This window comes from Pyrus communis, chromosome 12 (assembly GCF_041283825.1).
Source record: "Pyrus communis isolate YQ-2024b chromosome 12, ASM4128382v1, whole genome shotgun sequence".
Lineage (NCBI taxonomy): Eukaryota > Viridiplantae > Streptophyta > Magnoliopsida > Rosales > Rosaceae > Pyrus > Pyrus communis.
Window position 1 is genome coordinate 1,274,090 of NC_142576.1, and position 21,675 is coordinate 1,295,764.

General features: G+C 37.8%; 4 protein-coding genes across 6 annotated transcripts; 3 read left to right on the forward strand and 1 right to left on the reverse strand.

Annotated features, from left to right (window-relative positions):
* Positions 1-2,120: 2,120 nt before the first annotated feature.
* LOC137745412 (uncharacterized) lies at positions 2,121-3,480 on the forward strand. The gene is made up of 4 exons (XM_068485364.2): positions 2,121-2,364; positions 2,565-2,685; positions 3,074-3,188; positions 3,289-3,480. The coding sequence occupies exons 1-4, from the start codon at positions 2,283-2,285 to the stop codon at positions 3,346-3,348; spliced, it is 378 nt and encodes a 125-aa protein (XP_068341465.2). The 5' UTR covers positions 2,121-2,282; the 3' UTR covers positions 3,349-3,480.
* Positions 3,481-3,583: 103 nt separating this feature from the next.
* Positions 3,584-5,851, reverse strand: LOC137745762 (c-Myc-binding protein). The gene is made up of 5 exons (XM_068485770.2): positions 5,690-5,851; positions 5,519-5,591; positions 5,235-5,283; positions 4,348-4,471; positions 3,584-3,945 (listed from the first exon to the last, which is right to left on the reverse strand). Exons 1-5 carry the CDS (start codon positions 5,798-5,800, stop codon positions 3,847-3,849), a joined length of 456 nt encoding a protein of 151 aa, XP_068341871.2. The 5' UTR covers positions 5,801-5,851; the 3' UTR covers positions 3,584-3,846.
* Positions 5,852-6,605: 754 nt separating this feature from the next.
* LOC137744780 (F-box protein At5g03970) lies at positions 6,606-9,266 on the forward strand. Of its 3 annotated transcripts, none has more exons than XM_088680719.1 (2): positions 6,606-6,752; positions 7,721-9,266. In XM_088680719.1, exon 2 carries the CDS (start codon positions 7,730-7,732, stop codon positions 8,963-8,965), a length of 1,236 nt encoding a protein of 411 aa, XP_088536845.1. In that variant the 5' UTR covers positions 6,606-6,752; positions 7,721-7,729; the 3' UTR covers positions 8,966-9,266. The 3 variants fall into 3 exon arrangements, with proteins under 3 accessions (XP_088536845.1, XP_068340678.2, XP_088536846.1); XM_068484577.2 differs by having other exon boundaries at positions 6,610-6,752; positions 7,740-9,266; XM_088680720.1 differs by having other exon boundaries at positions 6,624-6,752; positions 7,689-9,266.
* Positions 9,267-9,595: 329 nt separating this feature from the next.
* LOC137745414 (myosin-11) lies at positions 9,596-20,176 on the forward strand. Its single transcript, XM_088681504.1, has 38 exons — positions 9,596-9,973; positions 10,579-10,707; positions 10,850-10,993; positions 11,105-11,250; positions 11,344-11,500; positions 11,628-11,686; positions 11,831-11,990; positions 12,090-12,239; positions 12,359-12,495; positions 12,581-12,727; positions 12,851-12,952; positions 13,135-13,192; positions 13,304-13,405; positions 13,582-13,619; positions 13,745-13,871; positions 13,959-14,129; positions 14,299-14,430; positions 14,522-14,631; positions 14,755-14,815; positions 14,907-15,084; positions 15,219-15,424; positions 15,530-15,649; positions 15,904-16,002; positions 16,252-16,473; positions 16,681-16,820; positions 17,056-17,167; positions 17,244-17,291; positions 17,390-17,641; positions 17,744-17,899; positions 17,996-18,202; positions 18,314-18,457; positions 18,593-18,663; positions 18,761-18,860; positions 18,948-19,004; positions 19,081-19,137; positions 19,230-19,310; positions 19,448-19,530; positions 19,808-20,176. The coding sequence occupies exons 1-38, from the start codon at positions 9,971-9,973 to the stop codon at positions 19,929-19,931; spliced, it is 4,590 nt and encodes a 1,529-aa protein (XP_088537630.1). The 5' UTR covers positions 9,596-9,970; the 3' UTR covers positions 19,932-20,176.
* The last annotated feature ends 1,499 nt before the right edge of the window (positions 20,177-21,675 follow it).

Genomic DNA, 21,675 nt, shown 5'->3' on the forward strand with positions numbered 1-21,675 from the left:
ATTTTTGGTTGGTTTTCTTGGTTTGCGCTTTTAATTGTGTGGTGTGATTTTGGCCGTCGGATTGGGTTTTAGGTTTGATTTGACATTTAGACTCCAGTCAACAAGTTCACAAATTACATTTTTTTTTTCAACAAAAAAATAAACTTTTATTCTAAAGTACAAACCAATGTTATTCTTGATCTGTAACTAAAAAGTTTTAGGTTTCGGCTGTTCAATACCACATTATGTCAATCTTATTGTGCGACTTAATTCAAGTTTCTATTAATTTTAGAGTAAATTATAGTTGTACAAAAAAATTGAACAAGAAAACGATGCAAAATCAAGTATAAGAACATAGGTTTACTATCTTTCCAACTAATGTAACTTACATAAGAAATTCATATTTTATAAATATTGAGCCCTTTGTCGAGTTTTAATTCTTGTTTATTCGTTACAAGTGTGACCCTCTGTAAGTCGTTGACGTGCTCGATATATAAGTCAACCTGATGTTAGATCACATCGACTCCAAAAAAACCTTTACAAAAATTACTTTTATTATACATTTTTTTTATTACAAATAATATTCTACACGAATCCGCATTGAAAAAATAAATAGAAAATTGAAAAAGAAAGCCATAGCAATCCCAATTAATGTTTTGGTGGGACGATTTCAGTTAATTTGGCACCTCACCATCACCAGTCCCCACCAACCTTAAGTTGCTTCTCCAAAAGATACCTACCTGTTAGTGGGGCTATATGCTCAGAAGTTGATATAACTAATTATCAGTGTTTGTTGAGATATTTGCAATTTGAATATCAACTTTTTTATTTTATTTTTTGGTTTGTACACCACAAGAACAATTATTACATCCCGGTCCAGAACAGATCACTTCCCAGGCCCGTTCCACCACCGTAGCACGATATTGTCCGTTTACATCCCGGTCCGGGACAGATCACTTCCCAGGCCCGTTCCACCACCGTAGCACGATATTGTCCGTTTTGGGCTTACCATTCCCTCACGGTTTTATTTTGGGAACTCACGAGCAACTTCCCAGTGGGTCACCCATCATGGGATTGCTCTAACCCCATTCTCGCTTAACTTCGGAGTTTCTACGGAACCCGAAGCCAGTGAGCTCCCAAAAGGCCTTGTGCTAAGTAGAGATGGGAATATACATTTAAGGATCACTCCCCTGGGCGATGTGGGATGTCACAAGCCACCCCCCTTACGGGTCCGACGTCCTCGTCGGCACATCACAACCAGGGTTAGGCTCTGATACCAAATTGTCATATCCCGACTTGGGACAGATCACTTATCAGGCCCGCTCCACCACCGTAGCACGATATTGTCCGTTTTGGGCTTACCATTCCCTCACGGTTTTGTTTTTGGGAACTCACGAGCAACTTCCCAATGGGTCACCCATCATGGGATTGCTCTAGCCCCCTTCTCGCTTAACTTCGGAGTTCCTACGGAACCTGAAGCCAGTGAGCTCCCAAAAGGCCTTTGTGCTAAGTAGAGATGAGAATATACATTTAAGGATCACTCCCCTGGACGATGTGGGATGTCACAACAATAATATGAATGCTATTTTTGTCGAATAATGATGGTTCAATTATAATTTTTTTTTTTTTTGTCAAAATAGTTCAATTATAATTGCTCTTAGCACATGTGAGTTAGATCAATCAGCCTTAATAAAATTATGTGCTTGACGGATGAATTTTTTAGTTTTAACACTAAATTTGATAACATGGATCACGATGAACAAAAAATGTATATTTTAGACTTTAGAATATCTATATATATATATATATAACCGGAAGACAAAAAGGTAATTCATTCGTAATTTTAAAAGTGCCGTTCCCTAATTAGGATTTTTAGATAAAACAATTTAATTTAAACAAAAAAACAAACCAACACAATAAAACCATTCAAAATAAAAATATAAAAAAGATTTAAAACAAAGTAAAATAAATAAAATTATAAGTAAAAAATAACATAAAAAAGAGAAAATTACGAGTGCGGAAAGAGACGAGTAAATGATGAAGTGATATGCTTTGTTCAATAAAATCCAAAAGCGAAGTGGCAGTTGTTTCGGTTAAAAAGAGGGAAACCGTTTTATTCAAAACAAGAAGAAACCAAAAAAGTGAATCCTTTTGTTCCTCTTTCTCCCTCCCTTCCAGACCTTTTCGTTTTCTGGTTTTCTCTCCAGCATTTTGTCAACATAAAACCGCACATAACAGCATGGATCTTCTCCGAAACGTCGATAAATTTCGAGACTTCTGTGTCTAACCACAGCGATTTGATCATGCATGAGAGCAGCACAGATTTGGTAGAAGGAGCAAGCATGAAGAACAACACTGGGATCGCATCGTTGAAGCAGCAATACGGTCAGTACTGTAATTTTTGTCTCTTCCCCTTGTTGGCGCTGTAGTAAATACTTAGGGAATTTTCGCTATAAGAGCGATCCCAAGCCAACAAAGTTCCCTGCTTTGCAAGGGTCGGAGATTATCGCTCTAGGGATAAAAATTACGGAGTATAGAATACTTTGGAGCAACGTAGATATTCACGGCATAATGTGATGGTACAGGTGGAGATCATGGAAGTAAAGAAATGGTGCAACTTGAAGTTGATGGAGGAGAATTAGATTTGCTTGATGGGATGTATGATAAGCCACTTTCATGCTTCGGTTGTGGCATTGGATGGTCCTCGTGAGTTTCTAATTCAAGATTCCTACTTTTTCCTTTCCTTTAAGGGACGATAGTGATTGATGTTTTGCACGTTTTGTAGAGCATAAACATGTATTTACAAGCACAGAATGAGAATGATGGATGAATATGTGTTAGTATTAAGATGCTCACTTTTCATTTGAATTGAGGGATGCTAGAGATTTTTTCTTTGTTTTTGGCGGTTTTTCTAGGGTACAAACACGGATTATTATGAATACTTAAGCGACTCATAAGATGGTGTACTAAACCAATCAAACGGTTTAGTAAGATTCTTAGAAGTAGCGTTAGACATGCTATACATATGTTCCTGTTGAGTACGTGTTTGTCCTGTAGACAGAACTAAAGATTTAAGGATCGATACTCGTGACAGGTTTCTCTTGGGATTTGCCTTTCCACCACTATGGTATTATGCTACAGTCCTTTACTTTGGGAACCACCTTAAAGACCCCAGGGAACGACCTGGCCTTGCAGCATCTGCCATTGCAGTAAGAAATTATGCAGATTTTTTCCTACCATTTTTTTGTCTTCTGATGTTTGGTGTTGGCATTTTGTTTCCGCTTGTGCTGAAAACTTGCACTGATGCAGGCTTTAATTTGCTCGGTCATCGTCGCAGTTGCTCTGCTCGTTGTTTTCTGCTTGCAGTAGCAGCTGGTGTTATGTCCCTTCAAGAGAAGGAGAGAATTTCTGCCACAAATTGTTGGCAAATCTTATCATTTGTAACGGAATTGTTGTTACAATTTAGCGACCGTCTTCAAAAGTAGATCTCAAGTTTGTGTCGTTTTAGTTTTCATTACGTCTCAAGATTTATGCTGGATAACCATTGCAGAATAGAGCAAGAAACAAGGATCGCTATTTCTTGCACGACATCCCGATTCCCGAATTTAAAGAAGAATATCAAATGACATTAAAATTAGAAGATAACCTCATGGGAATCAGTTAAACAGAACTCACACCAAGCACATACAATGATTAAAGAGATAACACAAACACAAGTTAACGCGAGCACATACACACAGAGTACGAAGTTCTGGCGTGTATTGTAGATACTACAGCCAGGAACCATGGCTCCTGTCACATGTTCGATATATTCACACGAAAAGGTTTTGCGTAGCTTAGCAATTTACACAATCATCTACCGCACTTCTAGATTTTCTCCTTTAGGGCCTCCTCGCCTGCGGTCTCTTTGTCTTTGATAGAAAGCGAGGCCACGTTAAGTAATTGTGAGCTCTTAAGTCCCTCTAGCTGCAATACGGTGCATAATTTGGTGAGTTATATAACGAAACAGGAGGTTGTTATAGTTAAAACGAAGATCAAAAGCCAATTCAATCAGTATCATACATATCTCAAACATGCCACCACAAGGAACGTTTTAGTTATCAAAGTTATTGAGCAAAACCTGCATCTTACTGGTCATCCAATGAGTTGGCGCCTATCTTCCCCCAATTATCACATAATCGTAAGATCTACGGAGTTCTTGAATTATATCTATATCTTGCCTTTGCAATTTAACACTTGGTTTCACAACTTTATTTAACATAACTAATCGTCCTATAGGCGATATGGTGTTCAAAACTTAACGATGCCTCTTACCAAATGCTCATATTAATCTCAAAGTACAGGAGGATTACAAACTCCAGAAATTACCTCAGTGCATGTTTCTTGGTATGCTGCTGAAAGTGTGCTATACTTTTTCTGCAACTCGGACAATTCAGCCTGTAGTTTTTCGTAATCAGACACAGATGGACCCCCTAACTTTTGTTGAACAAACCTGTCAAAAAAATTGAATATCAAAATCAAAATACGTCTTAACATTTGTCGATGCACACCAGCATACATTTGTTAGTTCAAACTAGACCAAGCAGCAAAACACAATTAAGCACAACTACCCAACATCTGCAAGACAGCAACAGTAGTAGATGGAAGCGGAATACTCCAGTTACAACAAATCTCTCTGTTCATGGATGATTTACATCACTCGGTTCCAAGGAAAACGCTTAAAGAAGTACTATGAGCATCATGGTTCAGTTTATATGATGATTACTGATTGATTAAGCACCCTCAAGGTCCTCAATAATGTGAAAATTTACCATGAATCAAGTAAAAAGAGCACATTGACAATGTAAAGTACCATTTCTCACGAAGAATTGATACACAACTGAAATAGCATTCAGACTAAACCTCGCGAACAAGGATCACGTAATTGCATAGCAACCATCATATGTTCAAAGCTCTCACAATTCTCAACACGGTTCACACATACTCAAGGTGTATTATAAACTGGTCCGAAAGGGTTGACGATCTAAGCAAAAATGTGCAATGACAACGAGATGTAAAAGCTAACATCGAAAAAGCTAACAACTAACTTTTGATGTGGAAGAATATGTAGCTAATAATAACATACTGAATTCTTGAGCAAATATTCAACAAATCAACATGAAATTAACCTAATTGAGTTGAGCTAGCAAAAAGTCTAAAACTTGAATCTAGGCTCACATAAATTTTAGATCACAGAGTCAAAGAAATGAACTCACTCAAGTGCAGAGGAAGGCTTCTCATTCTGCTCATACAAAGCAACCAGAACTGTCCCAGAAAAATTCACAAAATTATATAAAACAACAACAACAATAATGCCTTTTTCCCACCAAGTGGGGTCGGCTGTATGAATCATACAATGTCTCGGTTTTGCACCAAGTCTTGCGTCAGCAATTCACAAAATTATACGACAAAAAAAATTACAGAAAACATGAAATTAATCAATAAAATAAAAACCCAACCCACAAAAATAAGTGAGGAAAAGTCCAAAACTTTAACAAACCTTTGGTGAGGGCATCAAGAACTCCACTGGATTCTAAGTACTTCCTGAATGCTTCCTTCTTTGCTTCTTTTTCCTGACAAAAATGCATTCATCCACCAGGAAATGGGTAAAGATTGAAACTTTTTCATGGAAAAATACCAAAAAAAATGAAATAAAAATTGAATCTTTTACCTCTTTGTAGTGAAACATGATGTTCTTCTTCTTCTTCTTCTTCTTGTATTTTCTTTGATCTGCTGAGGTTGGGTGGGTGGGGTGGGGGGATTTCTTGGGTTGTTTCTCCATAGCTGTAAGTGGGAAGCTTTTATGGCATGGACGTGGGCTTACCTTGTTGGTGCAGCCAACGGTCCAAAGAGTTCAGTGGGTCAAACCATTGCTTTCGTCGCCTCTTGAACGCATGGGCCTTCATTATTTCAAATAAATAACCAAATACAAAGCATCAATTGCACCACATAGGACCTTCAGCTTATCCTTAATCGATCACAGCCTGTCTTACAATTAGACCCCGAATAATGCAAGTGTGAGTTTTACATCATCTCAAAACGGATCTCACAGCTACCGTGTCAACAATTTAACAAAAAAACTAAGAGCTAAAAAATCACCCAAGCTCGAAAATCAGAATACAACAACAATAACAATTTTATTTTTTTTACTAAGTAGGATCTGTTATATGAATCATAAAATGTTATTTTTCACGAGATCACTTATACAAATAAAAAATCAGAATACAATATGAAAATTTTGAAATCTCATTTTCCACTATGAGAATTGAAAACACTTAAAAAGATTTTTTTTGGGTCAACAACACTACAAAGTTTCAAACCTTAGTTTTTTTTTTTTTTTTAACAAACAATATTATCTATACTAGTAGTTTGTAGAAGAGTGGGTAAACCTCATAATGAATTAGTATTAATACAGTTTAAATTTGCATTTAACGAGAAGCAAATCTGAAAATGAATTGAATCCTGCTAAATCGTAGTATTTTGTGACAGTTGCAAACCTTTGTTAAAAGGTGTAAATAACCCGAGTAAAGTCTAGTGACGTCACATTCCTACCCAACCATCCTTGAACCGGACCCCTTACTATAAACGGGTGGCCCAAAACCCCCAACCAGTGAGATCAGAAGGCGACAGATTCTCCTATGCAACTGTGAGAGTCCAAACCTCACTCGCCGGAGCTCCTCCTCCTCCTCCGCCCTCGCGGCTCCCGGAATTCATCAAGACGCTCAAGCTCTCAGGTAAGCTCTCTCTCTCTTCCTTTGGTTGTAATTTGATGAAATGGGGCAAAAATGGCAGCTTGGAAAACGCAGTTACCGTCTTTCGTTTCGATTCGATTGGTTTAGGGTGTTTTATGTTGTCCTCTTATCAGACCATGCAAGATGAAATCCTTAAGGTTGTCGGAAGTGTTTTTGTTGGGTTTTTCTCGTGAAAGTTTAGGTCTTTTTCCTCATGCAAATGGGTAACCAGATTATGGACGATTCCGCTGTTTCGGTGATAACTAGGTTTCAATTGTTAGAAACTACTTAAAAGTCTAGAACTTGGATTTGTTGCAATTTTCGCAAGGGCGGTGCTATCCACGCACCTATTTTTACTTTTCACACAACCTTTAATTTTAAGCCGTTGGATAAAATGAATTGGAGAAAATCAAAGAACAACAATTAACAAGGGGTGTGTGGGAGGTAAAAATGGGTGTGTGCATAGCACTACCCTTTCGCAATTCGGATATATGGTTGCGGGGCTCATATGTGTTCAAGCTTGTTCTTTTCCCTTAAGCCCGGTTTCTTTCCCGAATAGGCAATGTGAAATTGTAGCAGATATTCTCTTGGGATTTCGTAGTTTTCTTTTAGATTGCATATTTTGCTGACACAGTGTGGGAAAACTTAGAATTATAGAATTTAGGTGAAAATATGAATTTGAAACGTGTTTGATTAATATGCTGTTTTCGGGGTTCTGGTAAAAGATTGGGAATATCGATCAAATTAACGTATGTCATTGCTAGGTTATCATTACTTGGTTCTCCTTGTAAAATGCGTTCTAATTTCCGTTAGTTTATCAGTATTTGTTTGACATGAGCTTTTAAGTGTTTCTAAATATGGACAGCTGGTGACTTTTAGATTTGTATCCTTTTATGTCAATGGAGGTGCTTTAGTTATTGTTTGGCTACACATTTTTAGAACTGCACTGATACAGCGGAGCATGCTCTCAGCACGTTTTTATGTGTCCAGATGATATTATGACGGGTCAAAAGAGGTCTGCAAATGATGCTCATGAAGTATTCACCTGTGATGATGACATCCTACATGAGATCCTACTCCGTCTGCCAGAGAAATCTGTTTTCAGTTTAATACTCGTATCGAAGAGGTGGCTTCGTGTGATATGTAGCCCTTCTTTTCGATGTGATTACCATGCTCGATGGAAAGTAAATTATCATCTTTTGGGCTTCTTTGTGTGCAACCATCTTTACCTCGGAATATCTAAATATGGCATGCGGCGGCCCTTAACAGAGCCCGCAATTCATTTTTTGTCAGCCTGTGAGGAAGGTGATAATCTAATGGTTTCTGCACCCAAACAGCTTGGTTACTTTCTTGGCACTTCCAATGGCCTTCTTCTTTTTGGCCGCCATCCAATGACATATACGGTGTGGAACCCAGTCAGCAAACAGCTATGCAAACTTCCTCAACCTCAGCAGTTCTATCAAAGTTTGTGCATGGCATTCCTCACTGTCGAAGAGGACTGTTTTAATGATGCAGTCCACTACAAGGTTATTCGGGCAAAATGTAACTGCAGACGGGAATCTAAAACTGTCTCCATTGAGACTTACTCTTCAATCACCGGTACATGGAAGCATTTCACTCTTACTTGCTCTTCAACATTTGCATTGCGTCCTTGGAGAGAGGCTACTGTAGTTAATGGTGTCCTACACTGGTTTGCAACCCAGGGAAACCTAGCCATTTATGATCCACGTCTTGGAAATAGGCGTATAAATCTGCTTAAATTACCAGAAGGGAGGATTTCTCAAGATTATGATGAGTGCGTTCTTGGGCAGTCTTCAGATGGGCTTTTGCAGTATGGTCAGAGCAGTACATCTGGCGTGGAAATATGGGTTCTCGAGGGCGGAGAAAGTAGTTTCTCATCGATCAGCACAGGCAATGTGCAATCACAGAAGAAGTGGAATTTGAAGTACAGACTAGGTTTCAAGGCGATGTGGAAGCAGAATCCAGACCATGGAAAGCATTCGAAAGAAGCTAAACTTATGGCATTCCTTCATCAGAATTCCGAGTATATCTTCATAAGAGCTGGATGGAACATATATTTCTTTCACCTGAAAAGCCAGAAGCTTAAAGAGATTCGATATCTTGGTCGTGACCCTTCGATTCAATGGGATGACAGCACAGTGGTGCCTTACTATAGACCGTCTTGGCCACGCTCTTCTTTATGTCCCTGGATGTAGACTATGGCTTGCTGAATTGTCATTTCCGACGAGAAAAATGTTTGAAAATCTGCATCATATGGATCCCTGTCGTGGCTTGGGTTTCATTTGAATTTTGTCGTTCTGCAGTTTGAGATGTTCGTGTATATGCGTCAGATGGTGTTTTTTTTTTTTTTTTTTTTTGTTTTGTTAAGGCTTTGTTGTTGTTGTTCGTGAACATGTGATGGAAAGTAGAACATTAGAAAAAGCTTTTGTAATTGTGTAGCAGATGTTTGAGTGTATGTTCCTTTTATTTTTCACAAAAATTTAAGATCGACACGAATCTTTTGTGCTGGCGAGGTCAGCACCTCATCCACGACCGAGAGAATCAACTGACAAAAATAAACACGTACGGCGTGTACACAAAGAAACAAAGAAAAAATGAGTTTGCGGAAATTACTTTTTCGATCCAACAGCACAAACGACGGGTAACAAATTCTTACAAGACATCCGGACACACAAGATTCGAACAACCCCTGGACATGACAGAAGAAATGTGACCGTTAAGGAAAGAGAGAGAAGACTTGGTTAGCAGCCACTAATTGGCGCGAAAAGAGCGGAAATCAAAGCAAAACAAGAGGCCCTTGTGAAGAATGTCCATTCTCTCAATCCACTCGATCCACATTCACTTCCCACACACACAACGCACAACAATCACACAAACAAAAGTTTCCCACCTAGCAAATCGATCGATCTCTCATCCCCATTTCGGTTTTCCTTCACTTTCTTGCCAATTTTCCCGGGAAAATGGAGCTTTCTGGCGCGTTGATCGGACGTTTCTGACCCCCATTAACTTGATTCGTGTTTCGTAGGGAAAGTTTGATGCTTTTGAGAAAAAGGGGTCTCTTTCGCTTATGGTGTTGGTGGAGAGGAACACTTATCAGCTCGAGTTAGGAGCTGATGGTTGTCTAATGTCATGCAGCTCAAATGTTTGATGAAAGTGCTAATGAATTGATGAGCTTTGGATCGGCAGCTTAAAACGAAAAAATGGTATGTGCGGTTTTGGTTGAATTTTCATAAATTTGTAAAGTTTTTTTTGTTTCTTGCTTTAATTTGTAGATTAGATCAGGTTCTCTAATTCAGTTTGAAATTTCGAGTGATTGTTGGAGTCTAAGACAACATCTTCATTAGAAGTTTTGCAGTACATCGAAATTGGGTTTGTTAATTACAAATGATTAAGTTTTCTTTTCGATCAAACATGTGATTGAGTGTTTGTGATACAGAGCGGAAAAATCGTTTAGTGTATGTGTTGGCTTGTGGTTAATAGACTGGGAACCTGTTGCTTATTCTCAAGGGAAAGAAATAAATTATGAGATAACTCTAACGGCACAATTTATGAGACAACTCAAAGGAAGCATTGTGCAAGAGAGACAAGTGCGCTAACCATCACACTATACTTTTGGTGGTGGGCATAGCTAACATAGACTTCATAGATAAGCAACAACAATAGGACAAAGGCGTTGGCCGCATATTAAGCCATAATTCATATAAAAGCCATTCAAATTAGTCTTCAGAAATGGTTATCAGTGAATTTTGTGTGTTTTTATGGCACTTTATTCGTATATCTATTCATACTTTAATATCTTCATCTACAGGGAACACCAGTGAATATCATTGTAGGTTCTCAAGTCTGGGTTGAAGACTCAGAATTGGCCTGGATTGATGGCCAAGTGTCAAAGATTACAGGAGAAGAAGCTGAGATCGAGAGTAGCAATGGGAAGAAGGTAAACTCTTTTTACTAAATTTGATATATTTCCTTCTGAATATATATTTGGGTCTTTGAAATTTGTTTATTTTAAGAAAATCTTCTAGTATTATATAATTGTACTCTAACGAGATTCCTGTTCACTTTTTTGTGCTATTAAGATGGTTGTCAAATTGGCGAAAATATATCCAAAAGATATGGAAGCTCCTGCTGCCGGAGTTGATGACATGACAAAGCTATCTTATCTGCATGAGCCTGGAGTTTTGCAGAATTTAAAAACTAGATACGAACTTAATGAAATCTATGTACGTGTTCTACCCTTCATTTTAATTTACTTACGGAGTTTTTATTCAAATTAGGAATTCTTGTTCTCTATAATCCTGCAATAATATATGCCTCTGTTGCTATCATGATAGACTTATACTGGAAATATCCTTATTGCCATTAATCCATTCCAAAGACTGCCGCATCTCTACGATGGTCACATGATGCAACAATACAAGGGCGCGCCATTTGGAGAACTAAATCCTCATGTTTTTGCAGTTGCGGATGTTGCATATAGGTTACCTTCATTCCTTATGTGCATGCTATGCAAAGTATTGCTCCATACGATCAATAAACCGAATATTTAAAGTTAATTCTTTGAAAAAACCAGGGCGATGATCAATGAGGGAAAAAGCAATTCAATTCTGGTCAGTGGTGAAAGTGGAGCAGGTAAAACTGAGACCACAAAAATGCTTATGAGGTACCTTGCATTTCTAGGTGGCCGGGCTGCAACTGAAGGACGGACAGTTGAACAGCAAGTTCTTGAAGTACGATTTCTTTCCTACCTTTGATCAGCATTGATATTAAGCTTCGATAACTCCATATTATCTTCTCTATGTCAAGCTCTATTAGTTTCTTATGAAATTCTTATGGTTCGTTCTTTTCTGAGTGCAGTCAAATCCAGTTCTGGAAGCATTTGGCAACGCTAAAACTGTTAGAAATAACAATTCTAGGCAAGATGATATCAAGCTAGTACATATTTGTGTCAAATTTGTCTTGGTTTGAACAGTCATTTTACTGGCATAATTTACTTTTCCTGAATTATTATCATGTTCGGATAAATTCACGTGGTATTCTTTTTGTTTGTATTGGTGCAGTCGTTTTGGTAAATTTGTTGAAATTCAATTTGATAAGCAAGGAAGAATCTCAGGAGCAGCCATTAGAACCTACCTTCTGGAACGGTCTCGTGTTTGCCAAGTTTCTGATCCTGAACGGAACTACCACTGCTTCTACCTTCTTTGTGCTGCACCACAGGAGGTAAGATGCTGTAGAAACCAGACTTCGATTAAGACAATCAAAGTATTGCTGCAAATTTCCGCTTTTAAAATTCGAGCTAATATTTGTCTATGTTGACAGGAAATTGAGAAATACAAGTTGGCAAATCCTAAATCATTTCACTATCTTAACCAGTCACGTTGCTACGAACTGGTTGGTGTAAGTGATGCTCATGATTATCTTGCCACAAGGAGAGCTATGGATATTGTTGGAATAAGTGCTAAGGAGCAGGTACAGCCTCTTCTTAATTTCATTTTAACGTGGAACCTAGAAAGACCGTCATCTCACACCCCTTTTTTTTTTCCCTCTCTCTCTCTCTCTCTCTCTCTCTCTCTCTCTCTCTCTCTTAGGAAGCAATTTTTAGAGTAGTTGCTGCAATTCTTCACCTCGGAAATATTGAGTTTTCCAAGGGCTCGGAAGTTGATTCGTCAGTTCCAAAAGATGATAAAGCAAAGTTCCATCTTAAGATGACTTCAGAGCTTCTCATGTATGTATTCTTCGTGCTTTTACCCATGTAATCTGTTTCCGGTCTGTTTTGATATTGTTGTAGTGTGATAATAACATTACCTCAGGTGTGACCCTGATGCATTGGAGGATGCATTATGTAAGCGTGTCATGATCACACCTGAAGAAGTTATCAAGAGAAGTCTTGATCCTCAAAGTGCAGCAATTAGCCGCGATGGTTTAGCAAAGACAGTATATTCTCGATTGTTTGATTGGTTAGTTACTATAGCTTAAAACATCATCAGATTTACATCTTGTTTATGAATAAATTTTCTATTAACCACGAGAAGCATATTGGAGTGAGAATTAAATGCTGATGTGGTTCTAAATTTATACAGGTTGGTGGACAAAATTAATGTCTCGATTGGACAAGATGCTACCTCGAAATCGCTGATTGGGGTCCTTGATATCTATGGTTTTGAAAGTTTTAAGACCAATAGGTAACAACTATTAAGCATAATACCGCACTTAGAGCACTTGAAGTTCTGTGCATACGTGCATTCTGTGTCTTTTTGAGTAAAAAAAGAAACTGAAAATGCACTAATGAAGACATTTCATATGAAACACTCGTCATGCGTTGATGGTATTCCACAACTTAATTTTAGCTTATCAACCTGTGCAGTTTTGAGCAGTTCTGCATTAATTTCACAAACGAGAAATTGCAGCAACATTTTAATCAGGTAATGGCTCCGATCATGTTGAACTCTTGCTTTCTCTATTTTTAGCTATTAGGTTATTGTTCCTGTTATTATTATTTTAATTTAAATTAAGTTTTTCCTGTATATTTTCAGCACGTCTTCAAGATGGAACAAGAAGAATACACAAAAGAGCAGATTGATTGGAGCTACATTGAGTTTGTCGATAATCAAGACGTTTTGGATCTTATTGAAAAGGTTATTCCTTCTATTCCTTCATATACATCCACCTACACGATCACCTACCTATATATATAGTTATACACACACACACACACACACAATCACTACTGGAATATTCAGATATTCAGTAATATTAATCAACAGTCAATTTTATCCTTACAAGTTTTCACATATGATGCTTCCTTTCACAGAAACCTGGCGGAATAGTTGCTCTCCTTGATGAAGCTTGGTGAGCTATTATTCCTCTGTTCATTCTTCCTTAAATGCAAGGCCGTTAACGTTTTGCATTTAACTTTTATTTTTCCCTCTTTTCTTCGTTCTTGTTAACTGCTTTTCTTTCTTTTCTATTTCCAGCATGTTTCCCAAGTCAACCCATGAAACATTTGCAAATAAGCTTTATCAGACATTCAAAACTCACAAGCGCTTTATAAAGCCAAAACTTTCTCGCACGGATTTTACCATCGCTCATTATGCTGGAGAGGTAAATTATACGAAATCAACACTTTCTAGTAATATAATATGGGATACTTTTACATTCCAGTTTTAACTTGGGAACACTTTGTTACAGGTCCAATATCAGTCTGACCAATTTTTGGACAAAAACAAGGACTATGTGGTTCCTGAACATCAAGATTTGTTGGGTGTTTCCAAATGTCCTTTCGTGGCTGGCCTTTTCCCTCCACTTCCAGAGGAGACAGCCAAATCTTCCAAGTTTTCTTCGATTGGCTCTCGTTTTAAGGTACATTGATATTAGCTTGGTGAGCATGAAGGTCGACTTAACCCTAGATAATCAACTATCAACCTAAAGCTACATGCAAAGCTCTCGTGTGGTTTCCTTTATATTCTGGAATGTCAACTTATGCTGCAAGAAGTTGAAACTTAAATTTTGTACGTTTTAAATTGTGCAGCTTCAACTACAATCGTTAATGGAAACCCTAAACTCTACAGAACCTCACTATGTCAGATGTGTAAAGCCAAATAATTTTCTAAAACCAGCCGTGTTTGAGAATGTCAACATTATGCAGCAACTGCGCTGTGGTGTAAGTAAAATGTGTTCCTTTTCCCTTTTACTTTCTTAAAAAAAAGATTTCATGTTTTTCTTCCAGATGTTGATGACAGTTTCCCTTGTAGGGTGTTTTAGAGGCAATCCGTATTAGCTGCGCTGGCTACCCTACTCGAAAACCCTTTTTCGAATTCATAAACAGATTTGGACTTCTTGCACCAGAGGTCTTGGAAGGAAAGTAAGTATTATCTCTAAGGATTTTCAGTTCGAGAGGGGAGAGAAATTTTTTTTGACATAACGTTTCAACTTTCTGATTAAACTCTGTGGATCTGCATTCTGAGCCTGTTTTACTTTTGAGCAGCTACGACGAAAAGGTTGCATGCACTAAGATTCTCGAAAAGAAGGGTCTTAAAGGGTTTCAGGTAACTAGTGGTGTTCCTCATATAGGTGTAAATATAGCTAGTGGTCTTCATCCAATCGCATACTGATGGTAGAGACATTTTTTTATTGCAGATAGGTAAAACAAAGGTATTCCTGAGGGCTGGTCAGATGGCTGAGTTAGATGCACGAAGAGCCGAAGTACTCAGTACTGCAGCTAAAACTATACAGCGGCGTGTACGAACCCATTATGCTCGGAAACGGTTTATTGCACTGCGACAGGCGACCATAGTTATGCAATCGATATGCAGAGGTGAGCCAGAGAGCATCTTAGCAGAAGGATTAGTCATGGTTTCCCTGCACATTCTTTTCTTACATAATATTTTAGGGTCATCAATCAACATGCGAATTTAAATTGTTTCTATGTTTGTTTGGTATGACTTACAGGAAGCCTGGCTGGCAAAGTCTTCCACGGCATGAAAAGAGAGTCAGCTGCCGTGAAAATTCAGAAGAACCTACGTAAACACCAAGCCAGAACAACTTACAACAAGCTCCATGTCTCTGTTCTTGTCGTGCAGACAGGTTTAAGAGCAATGGCTGGACGTAAACAGTTCAGATTTAAAAGGCAAACCAAAGCAGCAACCATTGTTCAGGTTGTATACAAAATATCTTGTAACTTGCAAGATTTGTTTTGTTTTAACGACATAAAACATTACTGATTTCCTATTGCAAAACAAAAATCTACATGAAAATTGCAGGCGGTGTGGCGTTGTCATAAAGCTGCCAAATACTTTAAGCGGCTCAAGAGGGGTTCAGTAGTTGCACAGTGCCGAATGAGGGGGAAAATCGCAAGGAAGGAACTTAGGAAGCTCAAAATGGTAAGCATTAAACTCTCTCTAGGCATTGCTTTCGTGAAAAAATTATCAAATTCATAGGCTAGCAACCAAGATGAGAGGAATACATAAAATTTAGTGTGTACAGGCAGAGCATAGTTTCTGTCAAATACTGCCGATTATTGCCATAAATAGCAGTACATACACTTTCCCTTTCAAGCTGACATTTTAAAATCTTCTTCTTACGTATGTATCTCTTTTTTCTTTACGATATTCACATTATCTCCAATTTTCTGCAGGCTGCAAGGGAAACAGGAGCACTTAAGGAAGCAAAAGATGCACTGGAAAAACGAGTGGAGGAACTAAATTGGCGACTACAGTTGGAAAAACGTTTAAGGGTAAATTCGATGTCTTTCAGAGCAATTTTGTTTGGCAGAGAAAATGCTGTGGACGTCTGATGAATATTTTCATCTCATGTCCCACGGCCGAAAACTACTATGCTAATGCATTGGTGTACTTTCCACGATGAATATGATAGGAAATTCCTTGTTCAACATCCGTCTTAATATTTTCGTAGAATATTTTCTTCTAATTTAGGTAATTTATGCAAAACAAATTCATGCTAAAAGCTTGTGTCATGTTTGCAGACTGACCTAGAAGAAGCAAAAGCACAAGAGATAACGAAATTGCAGAACTCATTGCAAGAAATGCAGACCAAACTTGATGAATCAAACGCATTGATTTTGAAGGAACGAGAGGCTGCAAAGAAAGCTATTGAAGAGGCACCTCCTGTGGTTCAGGAAACCCAAGTTATGGTTGAGGACACTGAAAAAGTTGAATCTCTAACTGCAGAAGTTGACAGTTTAAAGGTACGAATGTTCTGTCCAATAAACAGCTCCTATAATACTTTGTCTCACATAATTCTGTGTTTGCAAGACTTTTAACATGTGTTGCACTGTTCTATCATGCGTTATCGTCATTTATTTGTTCATATATGTAGCGACAGATTTTGATCTTTTCATTTAGTTCTTCTTGACCTTGGTTTTTTTCTACCTAACACGTCCCCACCTCACCAGGCCTCTATGGAGTCAGAGAAACAAAGAGCAGAAGAAAATGAAAGAAAATATAATGAAGCTCAAACATCGGGCGAAGAACGACGCAAAAAATTAGAAGAAACAGAGAAAAAAGTTAGTCAGCTCCAGGAAAATTTGACCAGGTAATATGACACTAAAGCATGAGTTTTCTGATGCAGAGCATCAAAATGCACGTCCTCGTACGTGCATTTGAGACGATAATTACAAAATTGTTCTCAATATCTTACTCCGAACAAGTTTTAAACTCGTGTAGTATTTAAGTTCAAACGGATAAGTATATATTGGAGAGAAATGATATACCAACTTTAGCTTTCCTGATGTGGTTTGTTTACTGAAAATTCAAACTTCATTGATTAGGCTAGAAGAGAAGCTTGCCAATTTAGAATCAGAAAATCAAGTATTACGCCAACAAGCTGTGTCCATGACGCCTAATAAATTCCTTTCTGGACGGTCCAGATCAACTATTCAGGTAAATTTCAATGTAAATCATGGATTTCTATGATGTTCAGATGCTTAAGATTTTCCTATTGTTTGATAATTGGCAGAGGGCAGCTGAAAGTGGTCATATTCCAGGGGATGCAAAGACAGCTCTGGTAAGTTTCCGTTAAACTTCAAGTATTAACCTACAAAAAAGGCAATTTGATGCAGTAAAACTCTTCACTTATGCTAATGTCCCGATAAAATGGATCAGGAAATGCATAGTCCTTCAATAAATCACAGGGAGTCGGAATTGGAGGATAAGCCTCAGAAATCACTAAATGAAAAACAGCAAGAGAACCAGGAGTTGCTCATTCGATGCATCGCACAACACCTGGGCTTTGCAGGGAACAGGCCTATTGCTGCCTGCATCATATACAAATGCCTTTTGCAGTGGAGATCATTTGAAGTTGAGCGGACTAGCATTTTCGATAGGATTATTCAGACCATAGGGAATGCCATTGAGGTTTGGAACTCCCATCCTTAACCCTTCTGGTATTTTGGTTTTCTGTTTCTTCATAACACAAAACGAACCTGTTTAACTTGAATATTACCACTTGGAATTTAGACCCAGGATAACAACGATATCTTGGCCTATTGGCTATCCAATGCCTCAACACTTCTATTACTACTCCAGCGCACACTGAAAGCAAGCGGTGCTGCTGGAATGGCACCCCAGCGACGTCGATCATCATCAGCTACTCTGTTTGGAAGGATGACACAAGTAATTCATCGTCTCATCATCAGACATTGAATATTTTCTAGTCATAAATCTTCATTTCTTCAGTTGCTTCACATTTTTTCTATTGTTTTCCTCTAGAGTTTCCGTGGAGCCCCACAAGGTGTTAATATTTCCTTAATCAATGGTGGAATGAGTGGCGGAGTGGACTCTTTACGGCAAGTTGAAGCCAAGTACCCAGCTTTGCTTTTCAAACAGCAACTTACAGCATATGTAGAAAAGATTTATGGGATGATTCGAGATAATTTGAAGAAAGAGATTTCTCCTTTGCTTGGATTGTGCATCCAGGTCCAGTAAATTGTTCACCTACAAACTAGAAAACTAGAAAACAATTTATCGAGAGAAAAATTGTGCTTCCATGATTTTTCAAAACTTAGTACTAAATCCGTAAACTAACAGGCACCAAGAACTTCCAGGGCAAGCTTGGTCAAAGGATCGTCACGATCAGTTGCCAACACTGAGGCCCAGAGAGCTTTGATTGCTCACTGGCAAGGGATTGTCAAGAGCCTCGGAAACTTCTTAAATACTTTAAAAGCAAATCATGTTAGTACTCTTTCTCCCCTCCTCTTAAGATTCATACTCACTTGATCTTTCTGATTTTCGTTTCTTCAACTTTTGTGAAGTATTTTGCCAAGGATCTTTCCCCCTTTCTTAGACATGCGTTGTTCCTTTCTATAGGTACCACCATTTTTAGTTCGTAAGGTGTTCACGCAAATATTCTCCTTCATCAATGTTCAGCTATTCAACAGGTATCGTCATAAGCCCAAATTTGAGGTTGTCTTGTTTGTATGCTACTTAGCACTAAACTTATCGTAATATCTTCAATGTATTTTTCTATCCCTGCAGTCTTCTATTAAGACGAGAATGCTGTTCGTTTAGTAATGGTGAATATGTTAAAGCTGGGTTGGCTGAACTGGAGCATTGGTGCTATAAGGCAACAGATGAGGTACCCACCGTACCTTAAATTTAATTCCTCTTTTTACTGTTCGATAACTGATATACCGACCAACTTACTAAATAAACGAAAATGCAGTATGCAGGATCAGCTTGGGATGAACTCAAGCATATTCGGCAGGCTATTGGATTCCTGGTATCTTTCATTGTATTCTACTTCTACAAATGAACAAATGGTGAAGTTGTCCTGAAATTTATGTTTTTTTGTTCAGGTCATACATCAAAAACCGAAAAAGACACTTGATGAAATTAGCCATGACCTATGCCCGGTAAGTGATGTGTATATAAGGATACAATAAACATCTCAAAGTCTATCAACTCTCCCTCGAATCTCATTTGACACAACTTACTCTTTTAACAGGTCCTCAGTATACAGCAGCTCTATCGTATAAGTACAATGTACTGGGATGACAAATATGGCACGCATAGCGTGTCCTCGGATGTAAGTTTTTATGGATGCCATTACTCAACTAGATTTCAGTCATCTTCGTCACAACGCAGTAAAATAAATCAGAATATAATGACAAACATGCATCCACAAACTCACTTGTCCATTCCTTTTTCCAATGCCACGTCCAGGTTATATCGAATATGAGAGTGCTGATGACAGAAGATTCCAACAACGCAGTCAGTAATTCTTTCCTGCTGGATGACGATTCCAGGTTATGACAACTTTCAATCATGTCTTCGCCGTTATTCATTCTTTCTTTATCGACTCTTCCTCTTCTTTACATCCCGTTTCATTTGTTTTTCCTCGTCAAACTGATATGTTCGTGTTTTACTAAGATTTCGGTTACTTGTAAATTTAGTATCCGAAGAATGAGACAGTGCATCAACCCTGCATTGTTTCGTAGTGCTTGTTATCATCGCTGAACACATTTGCTTCCATGTTTACCTATAATCCTAGCCATTCGACTGACACTAGACTTTACACTGCAGCATTCCATTCTCCGTTGATGACATATCAAAGTCGATGGAGCAAATAGACATCTCCGACATTGAACCACCACCGCTCATTCACGAGAACTCAGGCTTTAGTTTCTTGTTGCCGCGCGCAGATTGAGTCTCGGTCTCTCTACGATGAGCCTAGCTATGGGGCTGTACATTGTTCATGAATCATCATTTATTTGCCCCACAGATTTTTCTTTTGAATCTACATTTTAGTTGCTTAAATTAATTTCCTCAAATGGGGATGCTTTAGCTCCCAATCCCCACCAAATGTAAGTTGAATATATTTTTCCTTCTTTTGTTGTAAAACTAGCTGATGTTAGGGAAAGAAATTAATGGCTTAGAGCTTTTTTTTTTTTTTTTTTTGGAATTAAATTCATCAAATTCTCATCCAAAAACTTCGTCATGTATTTATAATTTTGGTATGGAAATCTTCGCATCCATGGTGAAGACAATAATCCTAAAAACGAAATTGATTACTACACGCCCTTTTCATTTCCAACGTACCCTTCTTATTATCAGATTAAACAAATCAAAAGACAATCCAAGGCCTAAAACTAAAAGTACTGCATAAAAAGTGAACAAAAAATGCGCGGAAATCATTTTTCGTTAAAAAAAAAATCAGGGTGCATGAAAAGGGCTAGAGCTGAGAGAGCTCAGTTTGAGAACGACCCGTCGTTTATCCATTAATTGCCGCCATTTCAATTGTCCATCGACTCCATTACTCATTAGCATGTTCTTCCCTTTCCGTTCCCTTTTTTTTTTTTTTTTTTTTTTCCATCAATATGTCACTTTTTATGTATATTTTTGTTTTTTTAATCAAATTCTTCACTCTTTTGTTGGTCATAAGTTGGATCTTTGAATGTTGAACCGTTAGATAAAAATTAATTAATATTTGTCAGCCAGTCTGAAAATTTAAGCATAAATTGATTTTATAGTTGAGACCAAATAAGAAAATGAAACAAAGGAACAATTAATTAGCAAAGGTTATAGCAAATTGGTTTTACGGTAGAACTTTAACTTCTTTTATGGTATTGGAGTATGTTATACTATGTGTGAAGCGTGACGTTCTTTACGTCATTATGTTGTCCATGTGCTAGGTTTGAGAATTCGCTGCACACATGAGGCATGTGTGGAAAATATTAATCTCACATAAAAAACGAAAAGAGATCTTGCGTGTACATATAAATAATTGAACTATTTTCTATATTACTAATTGATTTTCGATGAAACCCAAGAAAGACACATTTGAAGATAAACGAACAGGAAATCTGAGTCAAATTATTGACCCAATTAAAGATGATCCATGTCCTTATCCATCTAGATAATTGCTTTTAATTGGAAGGGGATCCTCTCTGGATCTCTTCCTCCTAATCTACCAAGTTTGGGGATATGAACCATTGAAATTTGATCAAACGACTAAAATTATTATAATTTTTTAAGTGGGTCCTTGTTTATAGCCGTTAGATTAAATTTTAATAGTCCGGATCTCCGAACTTGATGAATTACAAGAACGAGATCCGAAGATAATTCATTTCCCTTTTAATTGGCCATTGGAGATTGCTTTAAAACAATTATATATTATCTTAGTTTAGTTATTTATTTAATTAATTTATACATATTTTAATTTTAAGCTACAATGATTGATTACTTAATTAGAGACAAAGTCAAAGATGGAAATACATGATATTCTCTGCATGAGCTGACTAGAAGGGCTTGTGCTGTGTTGTGACAAGGACCGCAGATAATAGCTTGACCACAACATAGTATTTGGCATGTGGTCAATTAGTATTGTGTTTGTGTGGAAAAATAACCACCTCTAAAGTCTGTCTCCTTACCCAAAGTGACCAAATTGCTTT